The sequence below is a fragment of the Apus apus genome, chromosome 5, assembly GCF_020740795.1.
Source record: "Apus apus isolate bApuApu2 chromosome 5, bApuApu2.pri.cur, whole genome shotgun sequence".
Classification (NCBI taxonomy): Eukaryota; Metazoa; Chordata; class Aves; order Apodiformes; family Apodidae; genus Apus; species Apus apus.
In genome coordinates this window covers 33,454,371-33,481,153 of record NC_067286.1, presented here as the reverse complement: position 1 = coordinate 33,481,153, position 26,783 = coordinate 33,454,371, and the positions used below count along the sequence as shown (strand labels likewise).

At 38.8% G+C, this 26,783-nt stretch overlaps 2 protein-coding genes across 6 annotated transcripts in view; one reads left to right on the top strand and one right to left on the bottom strand.

Moving 5' to 3' along the window:
* The first annotated feature begins 1,499 nt into the window (after positions 1 to 1,499).
* The window catches only part of FAM98B (family with sequence similarity 98 member B), a 31,019-nt gene continuing 5,735 nt past the window's right edge, over positions 1,500 to 26,783 (top strand). Inside the window, exons 1-9 of one of the 3 annotated variants that reach the window (XM_051620668.1) lie at positions 1,500 to 1,606; positions 2,496 to 2,644; positions 3,450 to 3,584; positions 4,251 to 4,429; positions 9,738 to 9,818; positions 10,212 to 10,328; positions 12,534 to 12,701; positions 14,560 to 14,653; positions 26,032 to 26,362. In XM_051620668.1, coding sequence (XP_051476628.1) covers positions 1,542 to 1,606; positions 2,496 to 2,644; positions 3,450 to 3,584; positions 4,251 to 4,429; positions 9,738 to 9,818; positions 10,212 to 10,328; positions 12,534 to 12,701; positions 14,560 to 14,653; positions 26,032 to 26,075 — 1,032 coding nt within the window. In that variant the 5' untranslated portion in view covers positions 1,500 to 1,541 and the 3' untranslated portion in view covers positions 26,076 to 26,362. Of the gene's footprint in view, positions 1,607 to 2,495; positions 2,645 to 3,449; positions 3,585 to 4,250; positions 4,430 to 9,737; positions 9,819 to 10,211; positions 10,329 to 12,533; positions 12,702 to 14,559; positions 15,224 to 26,031; positions 26,363 to 26,783 lie in introns of those variants that run through there. The other 2 variants (XM_051620669.1, XM_051620667.1) reach the window with 2 other exon arrangements.
* Positions 19,347 to 26,783, bottom strand: part of RASGRP1 (RAS guanyl releasing protein 1) — a 44,109-nt gene continuing 36,672 nt past the window's right edge. For 2 of the 3 annotated variants that reach the window (XM_051620666.1, XM_051620665.1), the window contains 4 exons: positions 26,558 to 26,594; positions 25,802 to 25,948; positions 23,669 to 24,036; positions 19,347 to 21,849 (listed from right to left, as the gene is read on the bottom strand). In XM_051620666.1, the coding sequence (XP_051476626.1) occupies positions 21,715 to 21,849; positions 23,669 to 24,036; positions 25,802 to 25,948; positions 26,558 to 26,594 (687 nt within the window). In that variant the 3' untranslated portion in view covers positions 19,347 to 21,714. The remainder of the gene's footprint in view (positions 21,850 to 23,668; positions 24,037 to 25,801; positions 25,949 to 26,557; positions 26,595 to 26,783) is intronic. The other variant, XR_007889609.1, reaches the window with a different exon arrangement.

Here is a 26,783-nt window from a genome sequence, read left to right as displayed (position 1 = left end):
GCACACCTTTACAGGTCTTCAGCACTGATTCAGCTGTTGGATTTTCTGAAGGTCCATATAAAAACAAAACAAACCTCCAAAACAAAGCAAAACCCAACAAACAAAAAAAGCAAGCAGAAATTTTCTTCTACTTGATAGGAAAGATAGGAGTCCACAGCTCAGCAAGATGAAATTAAAAACCCTGAGGAGCTAATGTAGCAATACTGTTTCAGAGGAAATCTGGGGAGTTCTTCATCAGAAGTGGCTGTGTGTGAGGGATAAAACAGGGAACAGTTTGGGACCAGACATAAAAACTGGCACTACTTTACATCTCTCTCTCAACATTGCTGTCACTAAGAAAAGCCTGGAAATGAGAATCCAGACATCTCAAAATAGCAGTCAAAAGAAAATCAAAGATCAGATGAAATCATGTGTTTTCGGAGATGTGCCTTCTAGTTTTCAAATCAATAGGTCTAATAGTACTGAAACAAATCCCTGCAGGCCACAGGACTGACGACTGACATGCTCAGGGAGACACAGTGGGCACTCCCACTCCATTACATGCAGTACGCAACCCCACACAGGCTACAAAGCTGTATGCCACTGCCAAGGTCTGCATCACCACTGCCAAGGTCTGCATCACCACTGCCAAGGTCTGCATCACCACTGCCAAGGACTTCATCGCCACAGCCACAGCCAGCGGGATCCCCAGCATTCCTTGGGCAGGAGCAGCTGGTCATGCTCATAGCTGGTACCTTGCATGCATCAGCATAACACAACACACCACCTAGACCAGCTTCCCTCCCTAATTTATTAAAACAATCATAAACAAGCTGGATTTTAAGCTCAACAAGGCTTTAGGAACTGGTCCCCACCAGGCCTGCACCCACAGGACAGGACTGAGGGATCCCACAGTGGGAAAGAGAGGCTACAGGGGCTTTGCAGTTCCGCTCTGCACTGCCTCAGGCACAGTTTCACTGTTCAAAATTCAGAGGGATCCCAGAAATACTGCAGAGGTCCAGGCATCATAATCTGCTTTTTTACTCAGGTCGCAAGCGAGCTGTGCGGTATGTAAGGGTGTGGGGGGGGCAGAGCTGGCTTCCCAGGCACAAGCCGTGTTCACAGGCCGAAGGGGCGGCTCCTGGACCCGTATTTCTCCAGGTCGTTGGCACCTGGTGGAGGAGAGGGGGGTGCGTGGCGGGTGAGCCGACTGCAGCGGGCAGTGGTTTGGGGCCAAATCCGGAGCAGGGCAGCAGGGACAGCCGTAGGACCAGAAGGCCAGCCCCGCCGACCGAGAGCTTGGATGCTCCTCAGTATGGCAGGAAAGCAAGGCCCAGCTCTACCGAAAGTCATTTCCCGCTGTGTCCGGGCACAGGGCGGCCCTTCGGCCCCGCCGAGCGGGAGAGGCAGCCGCCGGGAGAGGGGGAGGGGGCAGCCCGGGCCTCCCGCCGCGCCCGCTGGCTGCCGCGGCAGGGCAGGCGGCGGAACGCAAAGGCGGGTGCAGGTTGCGGAGGGCCGGTTTGAGGCGGGCACGGCGCGGCGCGGCGGGCAGCGGGGCCGGCATGCGGGAGCTGGCGGCCGGCCTGAAGATGGAGTGCGACATCTTGGACGCGCTGGAGGCCCTGGGGTAATCGGGGAGCAGAAGCGGCTCCGCCATCGCAGGGCGAGGGGCCGAGGGGATCGCACAGCTGCGCCATCCGGCCGTGCGCGGAGCGGAGCTCCTTCGCCGCGGGAGGGAGGCCGGGCCGAAGGCGGGGGCGGCGGAGGGGAGCGGAGGGCGGCACCGGCCGCAGCGGGCAGCGGGGAGCCGGGGGCCGGGGGCCGGCGGAGGGACGGGCCCCGGGGTCTGGCGGCTGCCGGTGGAGGCCCGGCGGCGGCCTGGGCTGGGCTGCCTGCCTCGCCCGCCAGCGGGGTCCCGGCGTCTGTGCTGGGCTTGTCTTGGCTGTAATGGGGAGAAGACGGAGGAGGCGCGGCTGTCGTGGTGTCGTGTCGTGGGGTGCGGAGGGTGTAAAAGCGGTGATGTTTAGTCATAGTGGAGCCTCCGCTGGGAAGGAGAGGGGCGGAGCTGGCGGGGATGGGGTCTGCGGGGCTGCCCGCCCCGGCGGTCCGTGCCTGCCCATCCCCAGCCAAGGTGCTTCAGATGCAGCAGCAGAAACTGTGTAAAATTAAATTTTTAGTTGTTCATGCTGAAAGGAAATTTGTTTGACTAAATACTTGAATTAATACTTGGATTCTTGTCTGTTTTGCACGCATTGATATGTGAAACTTGCATTCACATGTGTATGTGTTACATGAAAATACTTGCCTCCTATTTTCTGACAAACCGCCTTGTTTATAAATTGTCACACATATTTCGGTGTGTTTAAAAAAGTCTGAATTATTCCTTGACAAAAGTAACTTTAAAAGATTAGTTTATTTCAGTGTAGTTACTAACCAGCTTATAGTAAAATAATTTTCAAATGTGTATTTTTTTATGTTAAACTTGCTTTTTAGCTGTGATGTTTCTCTTTGTGCAGGTACACAGGTCCCCTGTTAGAGGAGGAAGCCCTGAACAAAGCAGCAGAAAATGGATTGTCTTCACCAGAATTTTTTGAGCTTTGTGTCTGGTTAGGTTCCCAAATAAAGTCACTTTGTAATATGGAAGAAAGCATCACTTCAACAGATGGTATATGACTGTTAATTTATTAAAGCAGTTTCTGATTTGTTGAGTGGATTTAGACCCATAGTGTTCAGCTAATGGTGAAACTGGAGTGTTGAAGTTCAGAAGGTAGCTGAAAGGTAGCCAAACTGAGGCTGATATTTGTGTGTATGCAGCTCTTAGAGGGGGAAAAAAAAAAAGTGCTCTGGGTTTTTTAGATCTGTATAAATATAAAAAGTATATTAATCCATCCTGTGAGTGGTTGTTATATGTAATATGTCGTATTTTGATGGTCTAAGTTTCATGGACTGGTATTTTCAGCTAGTTGGTCCAGTGCAGTATTCCATTCAGCACTGTGTATTGATATGTGAGTTGCTCATTAGCACTGGCCTCTTCCTCATGAGTGCTGGAACTTGGATGAGCTTTTATATTGCTTATATTTTCAAAAGTAGTAAAACTAAAATCAGCCATTTAAAATAATGGGCTCATGACTCCTGTGACTTCTTCATCAGAAAATTAATTATATTGATGTGCTATTTTGTGACATAAGCAGTTCATTTCCTAGTGATGTTAATTTGTATTCATGTCTTCAAAGGCTGCTGTAGCATCCACCTTGTTCAAACCATGAGTACAGTATTGCTGTAGTAATACTGCTTGTCTGCTTGTATGTAGGACTTTGTAAAGAAGAAAGAAAATGTTACTAGGGTGGTAGGTTGTAAATCTTTGTTGGGGTTATTTAAATCTGCAGTTTCAGTGTATAAGTAAAAAAAATTAGACTACAGTTTGATGCTTCTGAAAAAGCCATTAGATTTGCATTTATTTATTCCTGTAGGTGATAAAGATGTAGAGAGTTTCCAGCTTGAGATTAGTGGCTTTCTGAGAGAAATGGCTTGTCCCTATTCATCACTTGTATCTGGAGACATCAAGGACCGATTAAGAGAGAAAGAAGATTGTCTTAAACTCCTCTGTAAGTTACAACCATTTTTCCCATTTATAATATAGTATTTTACATGCATGATCTATTGTTGTACAGTTTACATTAAATTGTATATGTATACCATCATTGCAACCGAGCTGAGCATGCATCAGCTCTCTCGTGCAGAAGTGGCAGATAGAGAACTATTGGAAAACAATTTTAGTAGAAACTGGAATTTCTTTATGAAGTATGGTTCAACCTGCTGAGGCCTCCTGATCCTTCTCTTGATCCATTTCCAGCTCAGCTTAAGCTGAGACCTTGCTTCCCATATTTCTGAGACATTTCTGGGGAACTTGAACAACTACATGATTTGAAGGTACTGCAAGCAGAATTGAGAGAAGCAGAATTTAGGTTTAAGCTGGACTTGGACAAAGAAGTAGCAGCAGAAACCAGTGTGATGATAGGAAAGTAGCCAAGGAACTATGGGACTGGTGATGGAAGAGAGTAAGCCGATGACATGTAGACTGAAGGTAGGAAGTTAGGTGAGAGTTCAGATGAAGAATGGGAGACTGACACTGACCTGTCCAGGAGAGAACTGAGACAGTCTCTGTTTTGTCATGGTCTTACTATAAATGTATGTATTGTATTTGTATATGAGAATGTGGATGCAATATTCAAGTGTTTCTAAATCTGCCATTATGACACTTTTCTCTCTAGTATTTCTAAGTACAGAACTTCAGGCTTTAAAGATACTGCACAGCAAGAAAACAAAAGACTCTCACTTAGAAAAGCACAATGAAATTTATCAGGAAGTGAAAGCTATTTGCGATGCACTGGGCCTGCCAAACTCCTCATCTTCTGATATTCCTCCCTTGTTAACCAACGTGGAACAAAAGGTATGGGCTTTTACATGTTCTCTCTAGTGTTAAACTGTAAGCGTTATCTCTGTCAGCATTCATCTTAGTTAAGGGCCCAACAGTCTACTCCATAAAAGCCCCATTTGATGAGTGCAAAGGCATTTTTATTCTGAAAGCCAGCTTAGTGTTTTAAGTTAAACTTTTCTAGTTACCAGGTGAAATAATTCAGCATTTCCATGAGAATCCTGTGTACTTGGTGAGGCATACTTTGCCATGCAAATATAAGGTCTGAGCTGAAGTAAGTTTTCCTGTTAACCGTTCAAATGTGCTGCAGCAATCACAAGACTTTGAGTAATAACTGACAGTAGATTTATGTACCTATAGCCATTTCTAGTATCTATTTATATTTAATATCCAAAACTCGGGGTTTTTGCTTTTAGTTTATGGATTTCTTAATTGCAGGTATTGATTTATTAGTGTTGTTTCCTTAGTGGCAGAAAAGGATGAAAATGTCTGAATTACCAAAAGCCACTGAGTAAACCAACTTAAACCTTATTCAACAGGATAGGTCTTTTCAGTTGTCCCACCAGTTTCTAACTTCTGTCACTGATGTGAGCCTTATTCTGACTTCCTCACTGCAGAATGTAAATAGGCTGTTGGGGTGGAATTTATCTTCTCTGTCAGGCAGCTAAAAGATTTGCTCTTTATTTCTTCATGGTATTAGGGGAGAGAGAGGGTTACAGATCCCCTTTAAGAAATACGGGAAATACTTGGAATGTATCTCTCTCTGCTGCTGAGTCCTTGAATTTAATGATTTTACATGATTATGTTTCTTTTTTCTTCCTCCTCCTCCCCTTCTCATCAGATAGTGAGCAACTGGACACTTACAGATTCTGGGGAGAGGGCATGTTACCTACATGGTTTTTTTTTATGTTCATATGCCTTTAGTGTGATAAGATGAAACCTTTAATAGATTAATTTATACAAAACAACATCCAAGTGTTGGTGAAAATGCTTATTCCTGCACTAGTAATTGTGCTTCATTTGTTTAGTTTTAATGAAATCTTTATATTGAGTCTTTCCATTATATGGGGTTTGTGGGCTGCAGCCACGGGCAGTGGCCTTCTTTGCTCATTTCCTTGCTTCCCTTTTGGACACAGATTTAGTTTCATCCCATGTTAAAGGACTAGGAATCTAGTTCTGCAATGGCAGGACAGCAAGACCAGACCTGATGAACCAGTTCATTCACGTACACATAGAAAGTTTTATTTCAATTATTAGACTCCTGGGATATGTCAGCTTTTGCAAGTCCCAAGATTTCTTTTCAGATAGGATCACAGGCTTGAATTGGTGTGTAGGGTGTTACTCTTACAGTTTATGTAAACTGTTACAGTTTCATAAGTGCTAAAATGAACAGAATCTTTACAAGAGTGAGATTTTGGTTTGGTTTATTATTATTTATGTATTTGTTTATTTTGTAAGTAATGCTGCATGGGATATTTTGTGATGGTTTTCAGGCCTGCCAGTTACACAGTAGTTTTACTACTTGTGCACATTTGAGAGTGTAGAAAGGTGGCAAACCTTGTTCATTCATCTTCTGTGACTCCAAACTAATAATGTAATTTGTTCTCTGTATATTTAATCCCTTACAAACAAAGGATTTTTTTTTTCCAACCTCGCAGGAGATTTTACAGAATTTCTACATTATGTTTCCTTAGTTTTTTCCTTTTTTTTTTCCCTCCTTTTTTTTTTTCCACTTTAATATAATACAGGTTCAGAGTTGTTTTGCTAAAGTATAGCATTAGACACCTACCTTTGTCAATGTAGCTACATTAGAAGCCTCATACCACCAATTGGTATTCATTGGCTTTGTAAATATTTTTTCAGAGTACAGGTTGTTACCTTTTTTTAGATTCTCACAGAAATTCACTTGATGATCCGTTTCTTTTTCCAAATATTTTGTTGCTTCTGATGTAACTAGGTTCTGTCTATATAGTATATAATTTGTAATAGAAAATGACATACTCATCTAGTATTTTTATTGAATTTGTAAATATAGCTGTAGCATTTCAACATGCCTACTCTTTGTCTCGGTTTACCATCTTCACCATTGTCAGTAGTTGTGGGAATAGTTCTGAGAATAGTTTGGCTGTGCAGCAGCAACCTACCAAAGGGACAGATCACACATTGTGTTTTGGTATGGAATTGTTAGAATGTGGTTTTATATTTTGTCAGCTTATTTAAAAGACTTGTATGAAAACAGGAATGTTTTCTTCATTCAAAATGTTTTATAGTAGCTCAAACATTGAATGTGCGATCATAGGAGGTACCTTTTAAATTTGTAACAAACTGGAGTAGTAGTTACGAGCATATATAAGGAAATGTGAAACAAGAATTGGCTGCATTACAGCCTCCTACCACTAAGTAAATTTTAATTTGTTCTGAAGTGCTGAAAAACTACTAGTATTTTTTTAGGGTATTTTGTTTGGTTGGTTTTTTAAGGTCCTGTTCCCTTAGAAAGTATATGTATGAAGGGTAACTCTGGGAGGCACTCTGAATTTTAGTACCCAAAACTCCATAAATTCTAAATTAACATTGATCAAAGATTCGGGGAAGTTTATGCCAGTGTTGTGCTTTGTAGCTCATGCTCATATCTAGCTTTTTCCAGTCAAGGTAGCATGAATTTCACACCTGATTACAAAGTGACATTCTTAACTTGTTTATTTGAAGGAATTCTTAATGTGATACTATTCTAAAGTCTTCTAAATTTTTTTTGCCCACAATATTTGTTTTCTAGTATTTGAAAAGTAGTCCCCTAAAGAAAGAACAGAAACTATAAAGGGTTACCAAAGAAATTAAATCAAAACTAAGCTAAAATAACATTTAAGTGAAATATAAGAAGAATATCTTTACAAATATTTGGGAATACAACCTAGAATTTATTCATGTATTGCTTTTAGCTGTGAGTGTTTCATAATTTTATGGACATGATGGTGTCTGTAAATTAAATGTGAGTTTAGTTGCAGGGAACAAGACAAAAATTGAGTTTACCTTTTCACCAGACATAAAGGTAAAAAAAAAAGTCTTGAAAGTTAGATGAATATTGAAATTAAAATGATCTGCAGGTAAATGGAAGAGAGGCAGAGGGTGGATTAAAAATATTTTGTGCTTAAGATTTTAGGTGATTGTTCTGTGTTTGTGTAGTACACAAAATGCATACAAGATAATATGTACATAGTGCAGACAAAATAGCATGATTAAGACAATGTTCCTTCCTTAAAATGTAGACTATTTAATAAAATGACATCTGTCTCCAGGTCTGTTTTTTTCAAAATCTTAGAAACCTTGGGAGTGCATAAATGATGATTATCTGTATAAATGGTGTTACACAAAAATTATTGCTCTATTTTGACAGAGTAATGATAATTAATAAATATATAAAACATGGTAGCGAAATATGAGCTAAATTTTTTTAAGTAATACAGACTTTTAAAACAGGTAAGAAATCTTGTGTTCAGTGCATAAATGTATGTTTTATTTCGTAACAGTAGAGTAACTTTATACAGCCAATTTTGAAGTCAATATTTTTGTCTCAAACAAATTTAGCAGCTTATTTGTTTTTAAACTCTTTTTAGAGGGTATGCAGGCTTCCAGAGCAATCCCATAAAATACTTAATGTTATCAAGGTCATTGGTTGCACATTCAAATATATTTCTCTCTTTCTAGCTTTTAATTAATTTGGTTCCTTTTTACAGCTATGTGTGTGAGAACGTTAGGATGATTTGCCTTTTACCTTTTTTTTTTTTTTTACATTTCTACGAGTATGTTTTCACTGCTGTTTTGTCTGGGCACTGCTTTTGGTATTGTTCCCACTTAACATACAGACTTTCTGGATTGTGGTGGTCATGGTGTGGGTTTGTTTTTCTTAAATGCTCCTTATCCTTCTTAATCCAGAGCAATTGTCATGTTCAGGAATGTGGCTTGTAGTGTAGATTCTCACATCAGTTGGATTCCTGTCCTCTGGTAGACAGCTGTGTGTCAGAGCTCTTGTGCTCGGAGCCCTGTCATCAGTCAAGGCTGCCACTGTAAGGCAGCTGAGCTTATTTCACCATTGTAGTTGTAGGATACACCCTCAGAGTCCTGCTGATGGGAGTGAGGGAATAAAGTGAATTCAGTAATCTCAGTATGACCTTACAGTGTGTCACTAACGTGAACATAGACCAGTTCATCAGTGAAAAACTCCTTTCTCCTTAATTGTTACTTGATTTATAAACCTATCACTGGATAAAATTACGCAGGTATTCTCTTTAACTCGGAAATGAAAGGTTGCAGAAATTCAGGGGCAGTTTCCCAATCAATAAAGGATTGTTTCATTAGTTGCTCTTGTTTATTCTCATAGATATTCTCACTGTACTGCTGCCGTTCTTATTCTACTGTTGATTATTAACTTTAGTTTTTGATTCTTCACACATTGGTTTAAATTCAAGCATAGTTTGTGCTTAGGTACATTTGATTTTTGGGGTAAATGGTGAGAGGCATCAGTTGCATGCTTCACTAAAATCAAAACAAGTTGGTTACATATAGAAGAGAGATAAATCAAACAGATCTTGAGGACTTTTTGTAAAGAAACTGAAAGTTGCAAAGAAGCAAGAATTAGCAGACAGAGGGGAGTCTAGGGGTCAGTAGGGTACCTGGAATTGAGCTTCAACCCTTATTGTAACCTCTTTTTTGATGTGGATGGAGTATAATAGAAGGGATTATTACAGGAACTAGCTAGTCACTGTTCAAGTACTATTCAACTTCATCCCTGATTATTGAGGGCAAAACCTAATGGATATGTATAAGCAAGGCTGATTTGGAGCTAATGCAAAAGTCTTAAACAGAGAGTTACATGGAACCAGTTAAAGGAGTAGAAGAAAATCAGTGAGGATGACTACATACCTATCATATCTCCTGCCTTTCTTACTAGCACCCATTACCAGATTTTTGTAGTCAAGTCTAGCACTTAGCAACATAACTCCTAGCTGCTAATTGTTACCTTTCTTTAGTGTAGTTTCAACACCTGGTTAATAAGTAAAACAAGTAATTTATCTAGTCCTGCTGCCTATGTACTTCATAAAGTTGCCATACAGATATTGTTCTGTTATATTTGGGAGGAGGAGTGGTGTGCCATAAAAGGTTTTTGTGTAGAGGTCAGTCATGTAGCCGAAGTCTACTTGCAGCAGGAGTCTGCTAAAACAAATGTGCTATATTTGATCTTAAAAGTAGCAAGTTGTGATTGCAGTGAATTACACTGAACTAATGTCAATGTCATTTGTGTTCTGATAAGTGTATGGTTTTTTTTCAGATAAAGGACATTGTCTCAAAAGTTCAAAATAACCATGTGGGGAAATCACTGCTAACAAAACCTCTGAATTCTGACCAAGTGGTAAAAAACGTCTTTTGATTTATTTTCTGTCTTTCACAGGATGGGCAAAATTAATGCATGTGGCTTCACCTAACTTTGTCCATTTTATGGTCACTCTTCTATTGCTAAATATTAATACTGAAATTCAATTGCTAAATATTGACAATGCTACTCAGATACTTCCAGAATTAATATTATAAAACAGACTTTGTTTTGATTAATCCATTTGTTAACTTTTAAAATAGTTTGTGTACCCATACTACTGTAGCAGTACATGGATGCACCCCTAATTTTATGTAGTTTGTAGTGATCACCTGGGGGTAAACATGTTAGTTCTTGAATGGGATTAACTTTAAATTTACTTCAATAGCTTGCTAGATTTTTATGTTTGGATTTTTTATTGTAACACTGCAGGAAAGATTGGAAAAGATCAATGATGCTCTTCGGAGTGAGTATGAATGTCGTCGACGTATGTTAATGAAGAGGCTAGATGTGACGGTACAGTCTTTTGGCTGGTCTGATAGAGCAAAGGTAAGCTTGCTGTATTTTTTCCTTCCTGTAGGTGGAAGTCTGCTACTGTTCCCCAGCTCCTCCTACTGAATATATATACCATGTAAATACACTTCCATTGCTGTTGACTTCTTTCCAACAAGTTTCTCATCTGAGTTGTAACATCCAAATCCTAGATACTGAAGAAGGGGAAGGATTTGACCTGATGGCACAGTCCATCCTTTGTGACTGTAGCTTCATAATTATAAATTGGCGCTTCTTACTTTATTAAAGTTCACATTTCCCCTTCCTCTTTCCTGTATCCACCCCCTTTTGATCAAGTAAGCTGGGAGGGAACCTCAACATTTCTCATGCAAGAAGACAAACACTGGGCCTTAACATAGACTGGGTGCAAAGAGTGACAACTCGTGAAGTCAGTGAGATTACGGTGACTGCTGCCTGTCTTGGTTTCAAAGCTACTGAATAAACAGATGGTCAGTTCAACAGGTTATTTGAATAGCAGCAAGTATGAGAAAATTCTTCAGGTGGCTAAAAATCCCAAACCACTCCTGGATTTTTTCTGCTGGTAGAATTTTAATTGCAATAATTTCATTTGTACTATTTCGTAGCACTCTGTGTATTAAAAAATAGTAACAATTTAACCAGTGTGATATTTCTGAGCTAGAAATAGATGTTGTTTCTATCCAAGTGATGAGTAGGGAGATTAAAATTTGCAAAAGGGTTGTAAATTGATGAATATATATGTGGGATGCTGGAGGCAAGATGTTTTGCTTGTGAGCTGCAAGGTCAACTTCCCTTCCAAATGTTTGTGTAGAAAGGGTAAGATAGATAAGTCTTAAAACTTAGAAAGCTTAATGAAGGTATGGGTTGTTATCTGGTGTCAGAATTTGTTGTTGTTACATGCAGCAGACAGAATTGGTTTAATGAAGCTCACTAAGTATCACTGGAAGACATGAGTCTGGATTCTGCTGGAATGGCTATTTAATTGCTGCAGGGGTTGTGAGCGCTTTTATGCTACAAGAGGGGAAAAGGGAGAGCATTTAGCTCACAGAAACCAGGAGATGTCCCTATGAGTGTAACTTCCTTGTAGCTGTATATATAGAAGTATATGTTGTCAAATTTAAAGTGTACTTCTGAAATGTAGTTGATATTAACTGATGCCTGACTTAGACTAAAATGTTTAGTCACTTGATATTAATCCATTCAAACAATGTGAAAAATAATTAATGTACTTTCAGAATGGAACAATAATTTGAAGAGATTTTTTAATGATGATAAAGTAGTAAGACGATTCATTTTCGTGTCTTATAAAGACTGTTGACGCAAAATTGTATGCAGTTAGAGACACAGCCACAATGTTATGGCATTGACACAATTTAGCCATATTTTTTTAAGCTAAGAGGCAAATTGTTGTCACTTTTTACTTTGTTATCTTGCCCTTTTTCCCCACCATTAAATAGGTATTGATACCTTTCTTTGCTTTTGATGTGTCATGTTTGTTTTTAAGTTACTGAGTCCCCAAGAGGGGTAAGTTTGCAGACTGCAGTGGATCCATCAATGGTATAGTAATTGCCTAGCAAAACAGTCATGTAAAGGAGCAGCACCTGTTGTCTGGTCCATCCAAGGTCAAGTTGTTTTTGGCTCTGAAAATCATTCTAGATGTTCCCAGACAGTGTATTTATATTTCTCTTTTGTTAAACAAATAAAACATCAAAGTGTGGTTGGAAACAAAATATCTGATTTTATCCCCTTCTCAGTCTCACTTTTTCCTGGCTTGCACAAGTGTTTTGCTGCATTCATGCATTTAAATTTTTTTACCACAAATTTGCTTCACTTTGAAGCTGCTTTGTTTTCATGACATTTAGAAGTGATCTGTGAAATACGGCTATGTAAAGCTCTTGAGAGCAGCTTGGACTCTAAAATTTTAGTCTTTGGATATGTTTGAAAGCATCAAAGAGTCTGATGCTGGTGAAAAGGACAGTGTCTTTTGTAATGGTTTTAAGTTTCAATATCAATTGAACATAATCAGATGCATTTTTTGTACAGGAGGTCCATCAATATGAAGAGAATTGGTAACAACTGGCCGTATATTTTGTAAGATAAACTACATTTTCAGGCATGACATCCTTGTGTTAAAATTGAAACTTGCTGAGACCAATACATGGTTTATGTTGTGTGTTTGTGTTTTACACCTGGCAAGTATTTATGCTTGGTTTTATCATTTAGGTAAAAACAGATGATATAGCACGAATCTATCAGCCCAAGCGCTATGCATTATCTCCAAAGTCAACTATTACATTAGCTCACCTTCTTGCTGCTCGAGAAGACTTATCAAAGATCATAAGAACAAGTAGTGGCTCAACGCGGGAAAATACAGTCTGTGCGATCAACAAGGTATACTTTTTATTTCTGGGATGTGATACGGTGAAAGGTCTGGAGAATAAGACCTATGAGGAGAGGCGGAGGGAACTGGGATTGTTTAGTTTGAACAAGAGGAGGCTGAGGGGAGACCTCATTTCTCTCTACAACTACCTGAAAGGAGGTTGTAGGGAGGTGGGAGTTGGCCTCTTCTCTCAAGTCAATAATAACAGGACAAGAGGAAATGGCCTGAAGCTGCTCCTCGGGAGCTTTAGACTGGATATTGGAAAGAATTTCTTTACCGAAATAGTGGTTGGACAGTGGAACAGGCTGCCCAGGGAGGTGGTGGAGTCACCATTCCTGAAAATGTTTAAACGAGATGTGGGTATAGTGCTTTGCCATGTGATTTAAGCACTGAACAGGTAAATTAGGTCATGGTAGTTGGATTTAGGTTATGGTTGGACTTGATGATGTTCAAGGTCCCTTCCAACCAGGATGATTCTATGGTTCTATAAAAATATATGGGTATTTACAGACCTATCAAAAGTAGTTCTGGAGTTACACTCTTTGCTTAATATTTTTCATTTCTTTTTGCAAAATACCTGGTGCTTTAAGGAAGGAAAGTTTGCAGCATTTTAGTGAACATTGCAGCAACTTCTTTTCTATAATTTCACAGTCAGTCATGCAACAGGATGGAACAGTAGTCTAGATGAGAAGGAACAGTGCAGGGGAAGGGAGGGTGTGCATTGTGTCTATGTAAATAACTTACTGAGTTCACTGGAACTGCCCACATCAGGTTAAAGGTACATGTGAGTCTTTCTGGTATCAGTTCCTGGGCTACCTGTTGCCAGGATTATGTTGTTCAGTTCATAAATCTGCATCTTTAGTTTATCAGTATATTACAAAAGTTTCTGTGGAAGTATCATTGTGCTGCAAAGCAAAGTGTTTTGGTTTGGCTACAGTAATAAATCAACATTATACTGCTTTCTTATGTATGATAGCAGCTGAAGTTTCCGAATAATGACAGTAGTTTCACCATTCAAATGGTGACTAAGCCTGGTTTTATTAATCCTTTACAGGTTTTTCTGAAGTTTTATGCCTCATTTAGATACCTTTTGGTATGTCTTAATCCCAGAAATTCTGGGTTTTCTTAGTTATTGTAGGATCTCAGAGAATTTTTCTTTTCTTGAGAGGTCAGTAGCTGGGACTGACCAGAGTATGTTAACATTAATCACACAGAGTTAAGGAAATATGAAAACAACAACAAAAAGACCTACTTCAATACCTGTTTGTTCTCCAACTTAATGTTTTCTGTAACTTTCTCCAGTACAGTCTCCTTTTTTGTACTCTGAGTAATGGCCAACAAAGTCAAGATCCCTTTTTTTTTTTTTTTTAAATTTAAAGTGTTACTGCAGCAGTAGTTCCCTATGTAAGGCAAACAAGTGTTCCTTTTAGAGTTGCACATCAGTTTACCAGTTTGGTTTTTGCGAGCTGGTTAGGTCTGAACCTCAACTTGAAATTTAAGTAGAAGAGCCACATCATAAGGCACATCATAAATTAATATATACAGTTATATATTAATATATGTGGATTATGTATATTGCTTATTGTAATACTAATACACATGCATGTAATGTTCTTTATAAAGGATTCACAACAGTAAAACGAGTTAGCTACCTGCAGTTACTTTAATTTTACAGGTGGAAAATGGGATGACTTTCAGAGTTCTGTTGTGTTGTGGCAAATTACAGGGACAGGAAATGGTGCAGAGCTTGACAGCAGAGTCCCTAAGGAGACCATATTTCCTGTAAAGAGCAGGAAGCATGTCTTTGTCCATAGGAGAAGAACCCTGTCTCCCTTAAGTAACTAAAAATGACCTATTTTTTTCCTATAGGTTCTGATGGGGAGAGTACCTGACCGCGGAGGCAGACCAACAGAGATTGAACCACCTCCTCCTGAAATGCCTCCTTGGCAAAAAAGACAAGAAGGTGGTGGAAGAGGTGGCTGGGGAGGTGGGGGTGGTGGAAGGGGCAACTGGGGGGGTGGAGGGGGTAGAGGAGGAGGTGGTGGTGGGTTTGGAGGTGGTGGGTTTGGAGGTGGTGGGTTTGGAGGTGGGGGTTTCAGAGGTGGTGGAAGAGGTGGAGGTGGCTTCCAAGGTGGCAGGGGAGATTATGGTGGCAGGGGAGGTTATGGTGGTAGGGGAGGCTATGGTGATCCATATGGTGGAAGAGGAGGGGGAGGATACCGAAGATATTGAAATACTGTAAATATTAACAGAGTAACTGACAAAATACAGTGGTGGTGTTTACCAGTATCAGGAATTGAGGTTTGTTAACTTGGGTTTAGGTTAGAATTAAGTATGACCATATGAATCATGGCATTAGACCAACTGATGTTGTCACTGAATTATTTTAGTTAACTGAACAGAACTTTTATACTAAAATGTGACTGAAGTCCTTGTTTTTCATACTGCTCATATGGTGGGTTTTTATATGTTATTTTATTTAAGATAAGCCTAAGAAATCTGAATAAAACCCTTTCTAAACAAACAAAAAATACATTATTTGATATTCAGGCCTCTCTATTGCATGTTGCATATCCATTCCCCTGCTCCCAAAAGCTGTGTACAAAAAACAGAATAGGCCCAAGAACTGAGTGGAAACACTTTTAAAAGACTCTAGAATACTGCTTTCAGGCTTTTGCTCTTTATGTAGTTTTCATGTAGGATGTATAAAGTAATTTTATTATAAAATGTTAAAATCCTAACGGCTTTGGTCAAAATTACTGAATTAAGTTCTTACTGTTCTACAGTTTCACATGAAAGTAGCATTCTGAATTAGCACTCTACAGAAACTAATAAAGTCAGGTTGTTTTGTGTGTTCACTGAAGATCTGAGCATGTACTATAAACTCAGAATCATGGTGAGTCTGTTTTCATTCTACCTGTTTTCCATTTTATTTCTGTTTCACACAAATATTTTAAGATTAGATTGGGCAGAAAACTTCTGCAGCCATCATGTCTGGTAAGAGTTCATTGATGCATTCCTTCTGAATAATCCTTGAGACACAAAGGTTGAATAAGCTGAGCTTCTTGAGAAAGAACACACCATTTCTTTTTTTTTTTCTCCCCTACCTGCTCTGTATGTGGGAATCACCAACTTCCCAGCTAGTAAGACATCTCATACAGTAGTTATCCTTCCTCAGTTACTTCTGCCAACCAGTTGATCTACTAACCTAAAAGAAACTGTCTTGTTACAGTATAGGTGCCTTCTGTTTCACAGTGTTACTCTAGGAGTTAGCTTTCATGAATTGTTGCTGGAAGTAGATGTAGACAAGAATTTAATTTAGAGTTGTCATTTAAAGAAGACAGTTTCTGTTGTGCAGCATCTTTTAAATCTGCTCCCTTGCTGTGAGGCCACTCCTGAGTACAGAGGTGGAACAGGGGGATGTATAAACTCATGACAGTATTTGTTAGGGTCAGGTTACTACAGAGAGATTTGAGAAGGCATCTGATAAACCGGAGGGTATCTGTTTATTGCATAGCACAGTAACCTTGAAGCACCTTAATTATGTGTAGCTATAGACTTACCTGCAGATTGAACTTTAGGATTTGATTTTCGTTTAATGTTCCAGAGTTACGAGTCCTTACCATATTTGGTATGCTTTAAAAAGAGGTTGTTTTGTCTTCAGGAGAACATGCCTCACATCCTGTTTCACAGGGAGCTTTATGCATGAATGTAAAGCTCAGTTCAAAATCAAATGATCTATTTCAAAAGCCAGTGCCAGATTTAATTTATTAGCACAATCACCAACCTTTTCATTTGAAATTTTAATCCAGACAAACTTAAGATGTTTCTCTCATTATTTCCTCTCTGATCATAGTCTGCTTGAGAATGATGCTTGTGATTTGCTAGAGATGGCCTTGCCCATACTTTAGCAGGGGCTTAGCAAAAAAGGGCAGTTTTCCTTTCCTTGAATTCTTGAAATGCCTGAATTCTTGAATTAGCCTGAATTCTTGAAATAATAACTTCACCCAACTGCTACCAGTATAGTTCCTTTACCAATCTGTTTGTACCCTCCCCTCTGGCCTACACTGCTGTGAGCCTCTGCAGTCGTTATGGAGAGGCCCTCACTGGATCATGGGGGACCACAGTACTGGTTTTCTTGCTTTTGAACTTGGCTTTTGGCTAGTGCTCTGTAATAGCTCACAAATGGATGATATACCAAGGTGAGACTGCTGATCTTGTAGGTGAAGTGTTTGTCAGCAAAAGGATGGAGTTTTTAACAACCAGAGCCTTAATGTAAGATTCTGTTTGTTCATACCAGTGTTACTTTTTCCTACAAGTAATTTCCAAACAGCAGTCAAGCATTTTGCTTCACCAAGGAAATAGGCTAGGAAAATCAAATGGTTTATCTATGCAGAAAGATTTCATTAGCCTTAAGATGTGAAGCTGCACTGGTTTAGCTGAAGTGTTGCAACTGTGGATGTGCCTGGGTGCTTTTACACTCATCAGTTTCTAGTAGGCAGGACAGTTCTGAACCAAGTAAACCATCAAGTAAACCAGCTATGTGCCCACATGTAATTCTGACAGATTATTTCAATCTAACAGATTATCTCAATATTATATTTCAGCTATATTTATGTAGACCATGTAAAAGATGGTTGGAGATTTTTTTCAATCTGGCCATTTCAGTTTTTCTTAAGTAATTCCAAAATGTGAAGCTAGTAGCTGAAAACTGAAGCACCACCACATTTCATAGAGGTATCCTTTTCTGTCCTCTCGTGTCAGAATGTTTGCTTTTCATTTGTCAAAAGATGCAATAATACTGTGAAAATTATTGATTTAAACCTCTTCTTAAATTTTGTATATTTGTCTTGGAAAAAAGTATTTTCAAAAATTCTGTTGTAAGTAAAAGGTTTTCATATAGCTGTTTGTGAGCATTTTTGTGTGTATTCACACCTAGTGAATATCTTACCTGAGTATTGTTTCGTTTGATCAAGAATTGAAAAATAGATTGGGGATGGTTTTCAGGATTTGAGACAGTTTTGTTAACAGCTGTAAACACTGAGGAATAAAGTCCTGTATTTACAGTTACCTGCATCAGTTGCGTAGTGTGATTTGGAGCCACTATCATGTTCTTCCTATGTTTGTAAGGAGAAATTACTGCTGGTGATTTACAATCATGATGAAACTTACTTACTTTTCATGATAATGAAAAATAAGTGTTATATTTTTACCAAAATGGAGAAGGCTGTGGATTACTATATAGGAGAATTTCAACAGACAGGGCACATCACAAATAATTCCCTATTACATTGTCTGGAATTACTGAGGAACCTCAGTGCCATCTTATCATCGTCGAAGATTATTAGGTCTATATGATAATTACTTTTGTCTTCATGTAAACTAAGGAAATACCTTCCAGTTACTTGAAGGGGTTTTTTTATTTCTATAATTATGAAGTAAAACACAACTTCTTTTGAATGTGCAAGACCATAGAGCAGGTCTGCCAATATAAACAGGAATTCTGTTTTCAGCAGTTAGTCTGCACTCCTCTTCTGCCCTCAGATGTTTGAAGATGACTGAATGAACATTCATTACCTCATATCAAAAACATAGTGGTTTTGAGGTTGGCTGCAAGCTAAAGAACAGCACGTTTTTAATGCATTAGCAGACACTGCAGAAGCCTTGTTTAAACTTGGCTGTTATGCTGTGAAATCTTTTCAGAATTAGCATTTGTAACAAATGTGAGACGTTGTGCTTTGAAATACCTGGAATAGTGAGTGAAAAAGTGTTGGTCCAGTGTCAGCTGCTTCCAGGCTTTCTCAGGCAATGTTCCAAGGCTCACAGAAGGTGAAGCTAGGCTATGGACTTCAGTACCAGGTTATCCCTGCAGAAGTGTCTCAGATGACAGAGTCAAGCAAGATGTATATAGCTTGTTTAAATGTCTTCGAGATTCAAATTCAGAGACATGAAGTGCAATTTTTATATTTTTTCTATTATAAATATGAAACAAAAATCTTACAATTTATATAAAATCTTTACAGTCTGTACACTTTGAATCTTCTCACACAGCATTAAAACAAAAATTTTTTGAGTTGACACAGAGATCAGTTACAACAGCAAAAAGATTGCTACTGTTACAAAAAACTACTTCCCAAAACATACATAAGCTACTTTAAAGGCAGTTGTGTTCAATCTGAATATGAACAGTAGGGCCTGCCTTGTTAATTGTGATACCACTCTATTTATTTACTTTTATCTTTAAATGATCAGAAATAACACAAAAAATAAACAGTAGTTGGGGTGAGGGGGCACTTGTTTTTTCTTCCTTCCTGTATGTACATGAAGCACAGCTGAGCCTGGAGAAGGAATAAAGGTGAGTGCTATTCATTTACATTTGCCACCACCAGATAAGCTTTTATTATCAGTGTTTGCGAACATGACATTTAGACAGCAGTATGTACTTTGATTATATCTTTTTCTTAGCCCAAAGCAGGTTGGAGATTAATACAGCTGTAATTTTTGTTCAGTAGTTTTGCCAGTTTTAGCAGTATCCCTGTAGTCATCCCTGTAGTCAGTTTTTGCCGTTAGTCTTTCATGCAGCAAAAAGCAAGTCACGAAAGAAGGGAATATCACCATTAAAAAAAAAAAAAAAAAAAAAAAAAGGAAAAGAAAAAAGAAAACTGTAGGGTTTGGGCATACAGAGAACCTGAAGGTACTTTGAGAGCTCTGAAATTCTCCAGGTATCAACTGGCTTCTTAGCAAGAAGTTTTCAGCATAGATGAAGCACCACATACTTGTTCTGTAAGACATTCCTGCAAGCAGATCCTTTTTAAGTAATTCAGACTGTTTGTAGGAAGAAGAAGACAGCACAGAGAAACATTAAGTTAGCATTTCAAACTGTACAAATCTATGGTCAAAACTCAATTTTGAGTATGAAGTACTCAACCTAGTAACAGTAGCCTTTGTGCCAGCTGCTGATGTTTGGGAATTTTCTTTTTAAATATGAGTTTGTTCATGATGCCCACCCCCCCCAGTGTAGACAAAGTATATGCATACACACAAGTTCTATTAGAATCCAGAGTTTAGACCACAAGCGAGCAGTTACCTTAGCTGCCCAAGATTTATGAGTCTTAGCTGCTCTCTTGGGGTATTTTCAAAATATGTGAAAATGTATTCATCTTGCTTAAGTGTTGCAGAAACAGACATTTGCTAATTGCCTATTAGAAATATGCCTTGCTGTAGTTCCCTGAATAGAGGATAAAATCAAGAAGCTTACAGAACATGGGCAAAGCAAGTTTGCAGACATGACCCGAAAGCCATTCTGATCGCTTCATTGATCAAAGTGCAATTCCGTGTTAATTGTTAATAATTCAGGTTTAGTGTATGAGGAAAAAAAAAAGCTGCACAACCTTCACAGCTGCTGCGTTTTGTCCTATGTGTCTCACTTATTTACAGTAAGGTAACTGAAAATCTACTACCACTATTTTCCTCTATTTGTATTTACTTATACATGGAGATGAAAGCACAATCCAAGTTCAAAACAAGACTTTGGAACTACTAAACTAGCAGGTAGTTTCAAAAGGACTTTTTTCATAAATAAAGCATTCGTATGCTAGGTAAGGACTGTAAATTGTGGATGGAACGTACATCTATACCATTTTGAACACAAAGTACACATGCCATTGAAATAAGCTGACTAAATTTAAATCTAAAATGAACTTGTAAGTGAAGGAGTTTTGAGGAGTATTAAGTAGTCTTTGTACATAAATATATCAAAGGCATAAGTTTATGATGTTTTAACATCAAATCCCTGTTTGATGTGAGTTTTATACAAGTGTACAGATTCTTGTCTGTACAAGAAATACAAATGCAATTTAAAAATTGGCTATTCTGACAAGTAGTTTTATCAGTAACTTTTGAAAGACTGTTCTGTTGTCTCTTAAAAATACATACACTTGGTAGCTTTAAGAAGACTTAAGTTACCTCCCTAGCACCTTTTACTGTACAAAACTTACACACATAAGAGAACGCTCATCTTGACTCATAACCTAAAGTGCATGTTAAATCTAGGAGAGAGAAACCGGAAGAACCTTGGTTAGAACCAGAAGATGTTAGAAGCTCTGGAATACAGTATTTGTTGCACTGGGATTACTGTACAGTTTCAGTCATGATACGGCTCTTGAAGTTCTACTTAACAATGGCATCCACTATGACATGAGACAAAAATAATCAGCCTTGTCCCACCCACGTCTACTGTCTGTGGACAAGTTATCCCTCAAGCCAAATAGGTAGGGCTAAGTGTTCCAAGCTGTGGCATGGAACACAAAAAAATGGGAACAGTATTCAATGTAAACTCTACCATCTCATCTATTTTACCTTAACAAAGGTAAGTGTTTGATCAGAAAGACTTACAAAGCTTGAAAGAGGTTTTAAAGAATTGTCAGTTTATCTTAGTCTACGAATCAAATATCATTAGCTCTACTACTTATTTTAATAGTCTAGTTAAACTTTGGAAATAAAGATGATTGTCCATGTCACAATTCTAATTGGCTTCAGCCACCATGAGAAGGAACTGTTTCTCTTAATGGAGTATCTATACAGTTTTACTTAAATACTCAGCTTTATCAAACATGTTTTCACAAACCTTAATTTGGACCAAGTCTGAGGTGACACAGTCTTATGAACAGCTGCTTTGTCAGACCACTTGTAAAGTACGGTGTGCTGCTGGCAGCCAAGTCACTGGGGAATCCACATGGTCTTCATCATGAACAGAAACTTCAGCAGCAATGTCACTCCTTTTAAAAGCAAGCTCAGAAGATACTATTTTCATTGCACAGATAATGCTAAAATGCTTTTATAAAGTCAAAGGAATTGATTTTTACATTTGGGAGTGAATGTTTAATATGGAAATGTGTTGAGTAAAGAGAACATGTCTGTTTAACACTCTTCAGACTTTCTCTCTAGTTCATTTGGTAAAGCAGCTTTATCACAACCCCTTATTCAATCTTAGATTCTTCCATAGGAGAATTCCTCTCTTGTCTGCTAGGAGCAGTCTCTGTGTTGAAGATTGTCGACTACATGGTTTCTTCCCTGGATTGTGAGAGATTCAATTGTTTTATGTGCATGTTCCAGTTGGATCTTTAAACCTTCATTGTCTGCCTTTAGAATATTTCGTTCCTAAACAAAAAAAATAGAGAATTATATTTTAGTTTGAATTTGTTTCAGGACTGTCTGGTTGTATGTTTAGGTTGACTGGCCTAAACATAAGTTGGTGTAGTGCTTATCAGTGGAACAGAACCAGTAACTTATTTGAATGTTTCCATAGTCAACTGGCCTATCCTTTTTGTATACTCTAGTAACTTTCCAGCAGCTGGCATCTGATAGCCATGTCCACAGCCTCCACTGTTCCACTCATAACATCAGTAATCTATGGGAAACAAGAACACAGCTCACATTGTATCACTCTACTAATGCAGACATTGATTTACAATAATCTAAGACATTAATTTATGACATGAGCTGCTGCTCAGTAACTGAGGTCAGGATCTGCTGAGGGAGGAAGGACGTGTAAATTGTGGGACTCACAAACGGGACATTTTAAAGAACCAGTTCTTAAAAGTATATCTATACATCCTTTTCTATATTGAATGTACTGTTGACTGAAAGTGGTCTGTACTGGAAGATTCTTGCTAATTGTCTTAATCTCTGTCTTAAGAAACCAGTCATCTTTCATAAAATGTGATCTCACTTTATCAACAGTAAAGGATACTTAGAAAGTTATATTGATAATTCAAAAATCAGGCTGTGTTCCTGTTGTACTATTTCCATGTTTGTCCATCTCAGAATAGTGACAGTAATGAGTAAAGTATGAAAATAAATCTGCCTTTGTTCCTCATAATCATATCTGGATCCATCAGTCGCTTTCTTGATACTGTGGTAGTATCTTTAATCTGTCTGGAAAGGTGTTTCTACAAACCTGAATTTGGGCCGAATCATAGAATGGTTAAAGTTGGAAGGGACCGTAACGATCATCAGGTTCCAAGCTCCCACTACACCAGACTGCACAAGATGTCATCCAACATGGCCTTAAACACCTCTAGGGAGGGGCTTCCACAACCTCCCTGGACAACCTATTCCAGCATCTTACTACCTTCATGGTGAAAAATTTCTTCCTGATGTCTAACCTAAATCTACCCTCTTTCCGTTTAAGACTGTTAGCCCTTTTCCTATCACTACACTCTCTGGTAAAAAGTTTTTCCCCATCTTTCCTGTAGGCTCCCTTTAGGTATTAGAAGGCCACTATAAGGTCTCCTCAGAGACTTCTCCAGGCTGAATAGCCCCAACTCCCTCAGCCTGTCATCATAGCAGAAGTGCTCCAGCCCTTTGATCAGCTTTATGGCCCTGAGGTGACACAGTCTTATGAATAGCTACTTTGTCAGAACACTTGCAGAATAACGCGAGCTGCAGCTGAGTTGATGTAGGTGAAATCTAGCAAAAGGCATCATCATGGCTGTTCACACAGCAAAATTTCTTGAGTTACCAAAAATAGAAGAGATTCACTGCCAGTTGAATAAAAGCAGAACTCTTCGTCCTCTCAGTCCTGTAAATTATGTCACTTAGAGGAGCAGAGACCACAAAAGGCAGGAAGAAATTCAGGACTGTTAGTCATTTTATGGAGTAATATCCTGTCCTAAGGGATTGGATTGTGTTCACATTCTTGCCTGTCACTTTTAAGACTGATAGGAATCAGTGTTAACATAGCAAGGGCTTCAAAATGTGTGCCCTAAGCCCTATACTAATACTAAAATTTACACTTGAAGTGAAGCATTACTGGAGTTAGTGTGGCAAAGAGTTTACAATGCTACTTATGGATTGGTCGGGCAATTAAATTATACTGGAGTAGGGTGACACCTTCCCACTCAGCCACTCCCCAACACCCTCCAACCACTTAACAGTAGTGCTGTGTAAAACAGAATTTGTTTCAGCATGTACGTACCTGCTCAAGTTCCTGGTATGAGGGTTTACAGCTGTGATGCTCCTCTGTAATTTTCTGGCCAGAGTCCTTGTTCTCCCATTTAACATATGCCTTTTTGCGGCCTATAACTGGGCTTGGACATGGAGATGGTGGAGCTGCCTGGAGACACAGATTTTCTGGCATCCTGTGTTCTTTCTTTGTCTGCCTACCAGATACATCACGAGCCAGCAGTACAGGATCAGTCTGTGTACCTTTATGAACCACAGCTGGTTTCAGTCTCACTGAGATTTTCTGAGCTGAGGAACCCATGAGCATAATGGTTCGGTCTTTGCTGTCTTCATTGTGTTCCACTGCTTCTCCATTAGGAAATGTGAATGATCCTTCTTGTCCTATAGAATATATACGGTAAACTGAGTCAAGATCTTACCCCGGGAAAGGAGAAACAGGAGGCTTAGTAATTAAACATTATTTTAATAAATAAAAAAACATTTATTTTTTCTTGATTTTTACATTAATTCCTCTCCAAAACAGCTGTCACTGGAAGTTTCTCAATATTGTGTCCCTTGGAAGAACTCTTTGCCCGGCCTCAGTAACATAAATCTGAATCAGTAAGAGGAAAACAGGTGTACCATCAAGATCAGATAGAGAAAAACCTCCATATGGCCAGGAGTTTTTATATAGACTATTGATCTTAGTGATTGGGCTGGAACATTAAACCTGGCTGTTAGTTCAGCATTATCACAACTTGCAGCTGTAAGATACAACTTACCCACTTTATAAAAGAGAAACAATGAATATTTTTTTTTTACACTGCTTTTGTATAGGTCATCCTAAAATACTTTTAATTTTGCAATTAAAAGTGAAAACTGAAGGGGGGAAATGCCACCCACAATGTTAGAAGCAGTGGGCAAAAGATGTGATTAAAGGATTTTAAAAAAGATAAAGTAATTTCTGTTGTTGGGAAGAAAACAAAATGAGGCTATGTGTTCAAACACATGGGGGTAAAGAACAAAGTCAGTCCAGTAGCTGCTGCAGGCTCCAGAGAAGTAACTGAAGATACAGAGGAGCGGATTAAGTTTGCATCTTCAACACAAACATGAATTATGATTCTTCAACATGGTGTGGTGGTAAGAGGTACCACATTCTGGCACACTTGGGTGAATATGGGGCAACACAGTTCAATCTCTCTAAGTGTGAAATCCCACAAGATGGTTGTTGTCCAGTGCTGCAGCTACCGCAGGTGCAATCATAGAGATGCACGTGGTCAGCTATAAATTGGCTGCATTGTGCTCCACATAAGTGCCAACAGGAAGCCTAAGATAGCCACATGAATCTTAAATACAACACAAAAGATTGATATCAAAGTGGCAAGTAGATCTGAAAAATACTAGGTTACAGGCAGGAGCAGGAGAGAAATTCCAAGTGAGTATGGAGAGAGCTGGAACATCAAAAGAAAAAAAAAACAACAGTAGCCTTAGGTCTTATGCAAGGACAACACTTCTTCCTTTAGAGGCCTACATAGTAATAGACAGTAGTAACAGTTTATACAGCTTATTCGATATAAGGAGAAAAGACCAGAGATGAATTTTTCATTTCTGATTAAATGAAGGATGGATGGATAAAGAGGAGTTGTAGATTCAGATACTGAAGTGGATAAAAAAACCACTGAATTAGCTCTTGGTTTTCCTTGCACACAGATATGTAAGTAAACTGACACTATAAACTCCACATTGAAATCTGAATCAGAATTGTAACAGTTCAGTAGTCATGTAATATGATAACAATGGTAAAAACTGGAGCGTACCAACACCTGCTTGATGGGAGAGTTAAGGGAACTTGTCAGCTGTTCAGTTCATGGCATCCTTTTCTCATTAGTCTGGCAGAAGATTTACTCAGTTTTTGTGGAATTTGTGCACCATACAATGTATAATGTGACAAGAAGTCTCCCAGAGAGTCCTTACTTAATCAGACAAAGTGGAATGGTGTTACTTGGTACAGGCTCACTTATGTCTGGTTCTAATTTCTATGTTGATAGAACACTGCAGTTAGCTAATAAAACCTCAAATGATGCTATACAACTCAGCCTTAAAAGAAAAAGGAGCTAAGGAAAGATTTTCTAGACCTTTTGATCTTTTTAATGTGATCTTTTCTCACCATGGAATTGCTCTTTGACTCCTACTGGGCAGAGGCTTGAAGCAAAAGCAGATGTTGGGCTGCTGTCTGCAGCTGAAGTTTTGGGTCCTCTCTTGCACTCTATCACAACCAGGTCTTTGCATTGCTTGTGACAGTTCATTCCACAGTCTGTAAACAAAACAATGTTTATATCATTCAGTGGTCCTGTTGCAGCATCTAAGATCAGCTCTCACACTGTGCTGTTTCTCCAGGAAACAAGAAGCTTTTGGGTGTTCTCTACATGTACTACCTGTAACAACATTGATCTGCTCCACAGACCAACCACATGGCTTTGCTATACACGCCTAGAACTCATTTTCCTTGTGAAAACGCAAAACAGCAACATTCAGTGGCAACAGCCTTCTGACTATAGGAGTTGCAGAGAAAGCAAGTATCCGTATGAGGAAGAAAACTCTGCAAAACACATTATGAATGTGCTGTCACAGTTTTCACAGTGTTGGTATTTGTGCCCATTGGAACAGAAGGGTCTGTTTGCAAACCCTCTGAATTCAGTTATGTTTTGCAAAGGGCTGGAGCTATCAGTTATGAGTTCCTTCATCTTTGTATTTCTTCTGGACCACCTGTCTGTCTGTCAAACTTCTTGAATCAGTCTACTCCTGCCTGAGAAGTCAAGATTAAATAGGTCCAAAGGCACAGCAATGGACCACAGGATGATGAGATTTTTTGTCATTCATCATCAATTACAGATTAAAATTAAAGAAGTATAAAGTACCTTACCTTTGCATCTGTATCCTTGTTTAATGACTCCCCACATCTAAAATGCAAATAAACAGAAAGGCTATGTATTTATATATTTATCTGCACATTTGATACCTTGAGATATAAAAATCCAATAAAAGCTCCACTAATTTCTAAGATCTGAGCACCTGCAGAATATCTATTTTCTACCCTTTTTATGGTAAGGTCAAAATATGAACTATTTACCTCTTTAGCATAAGGTAAG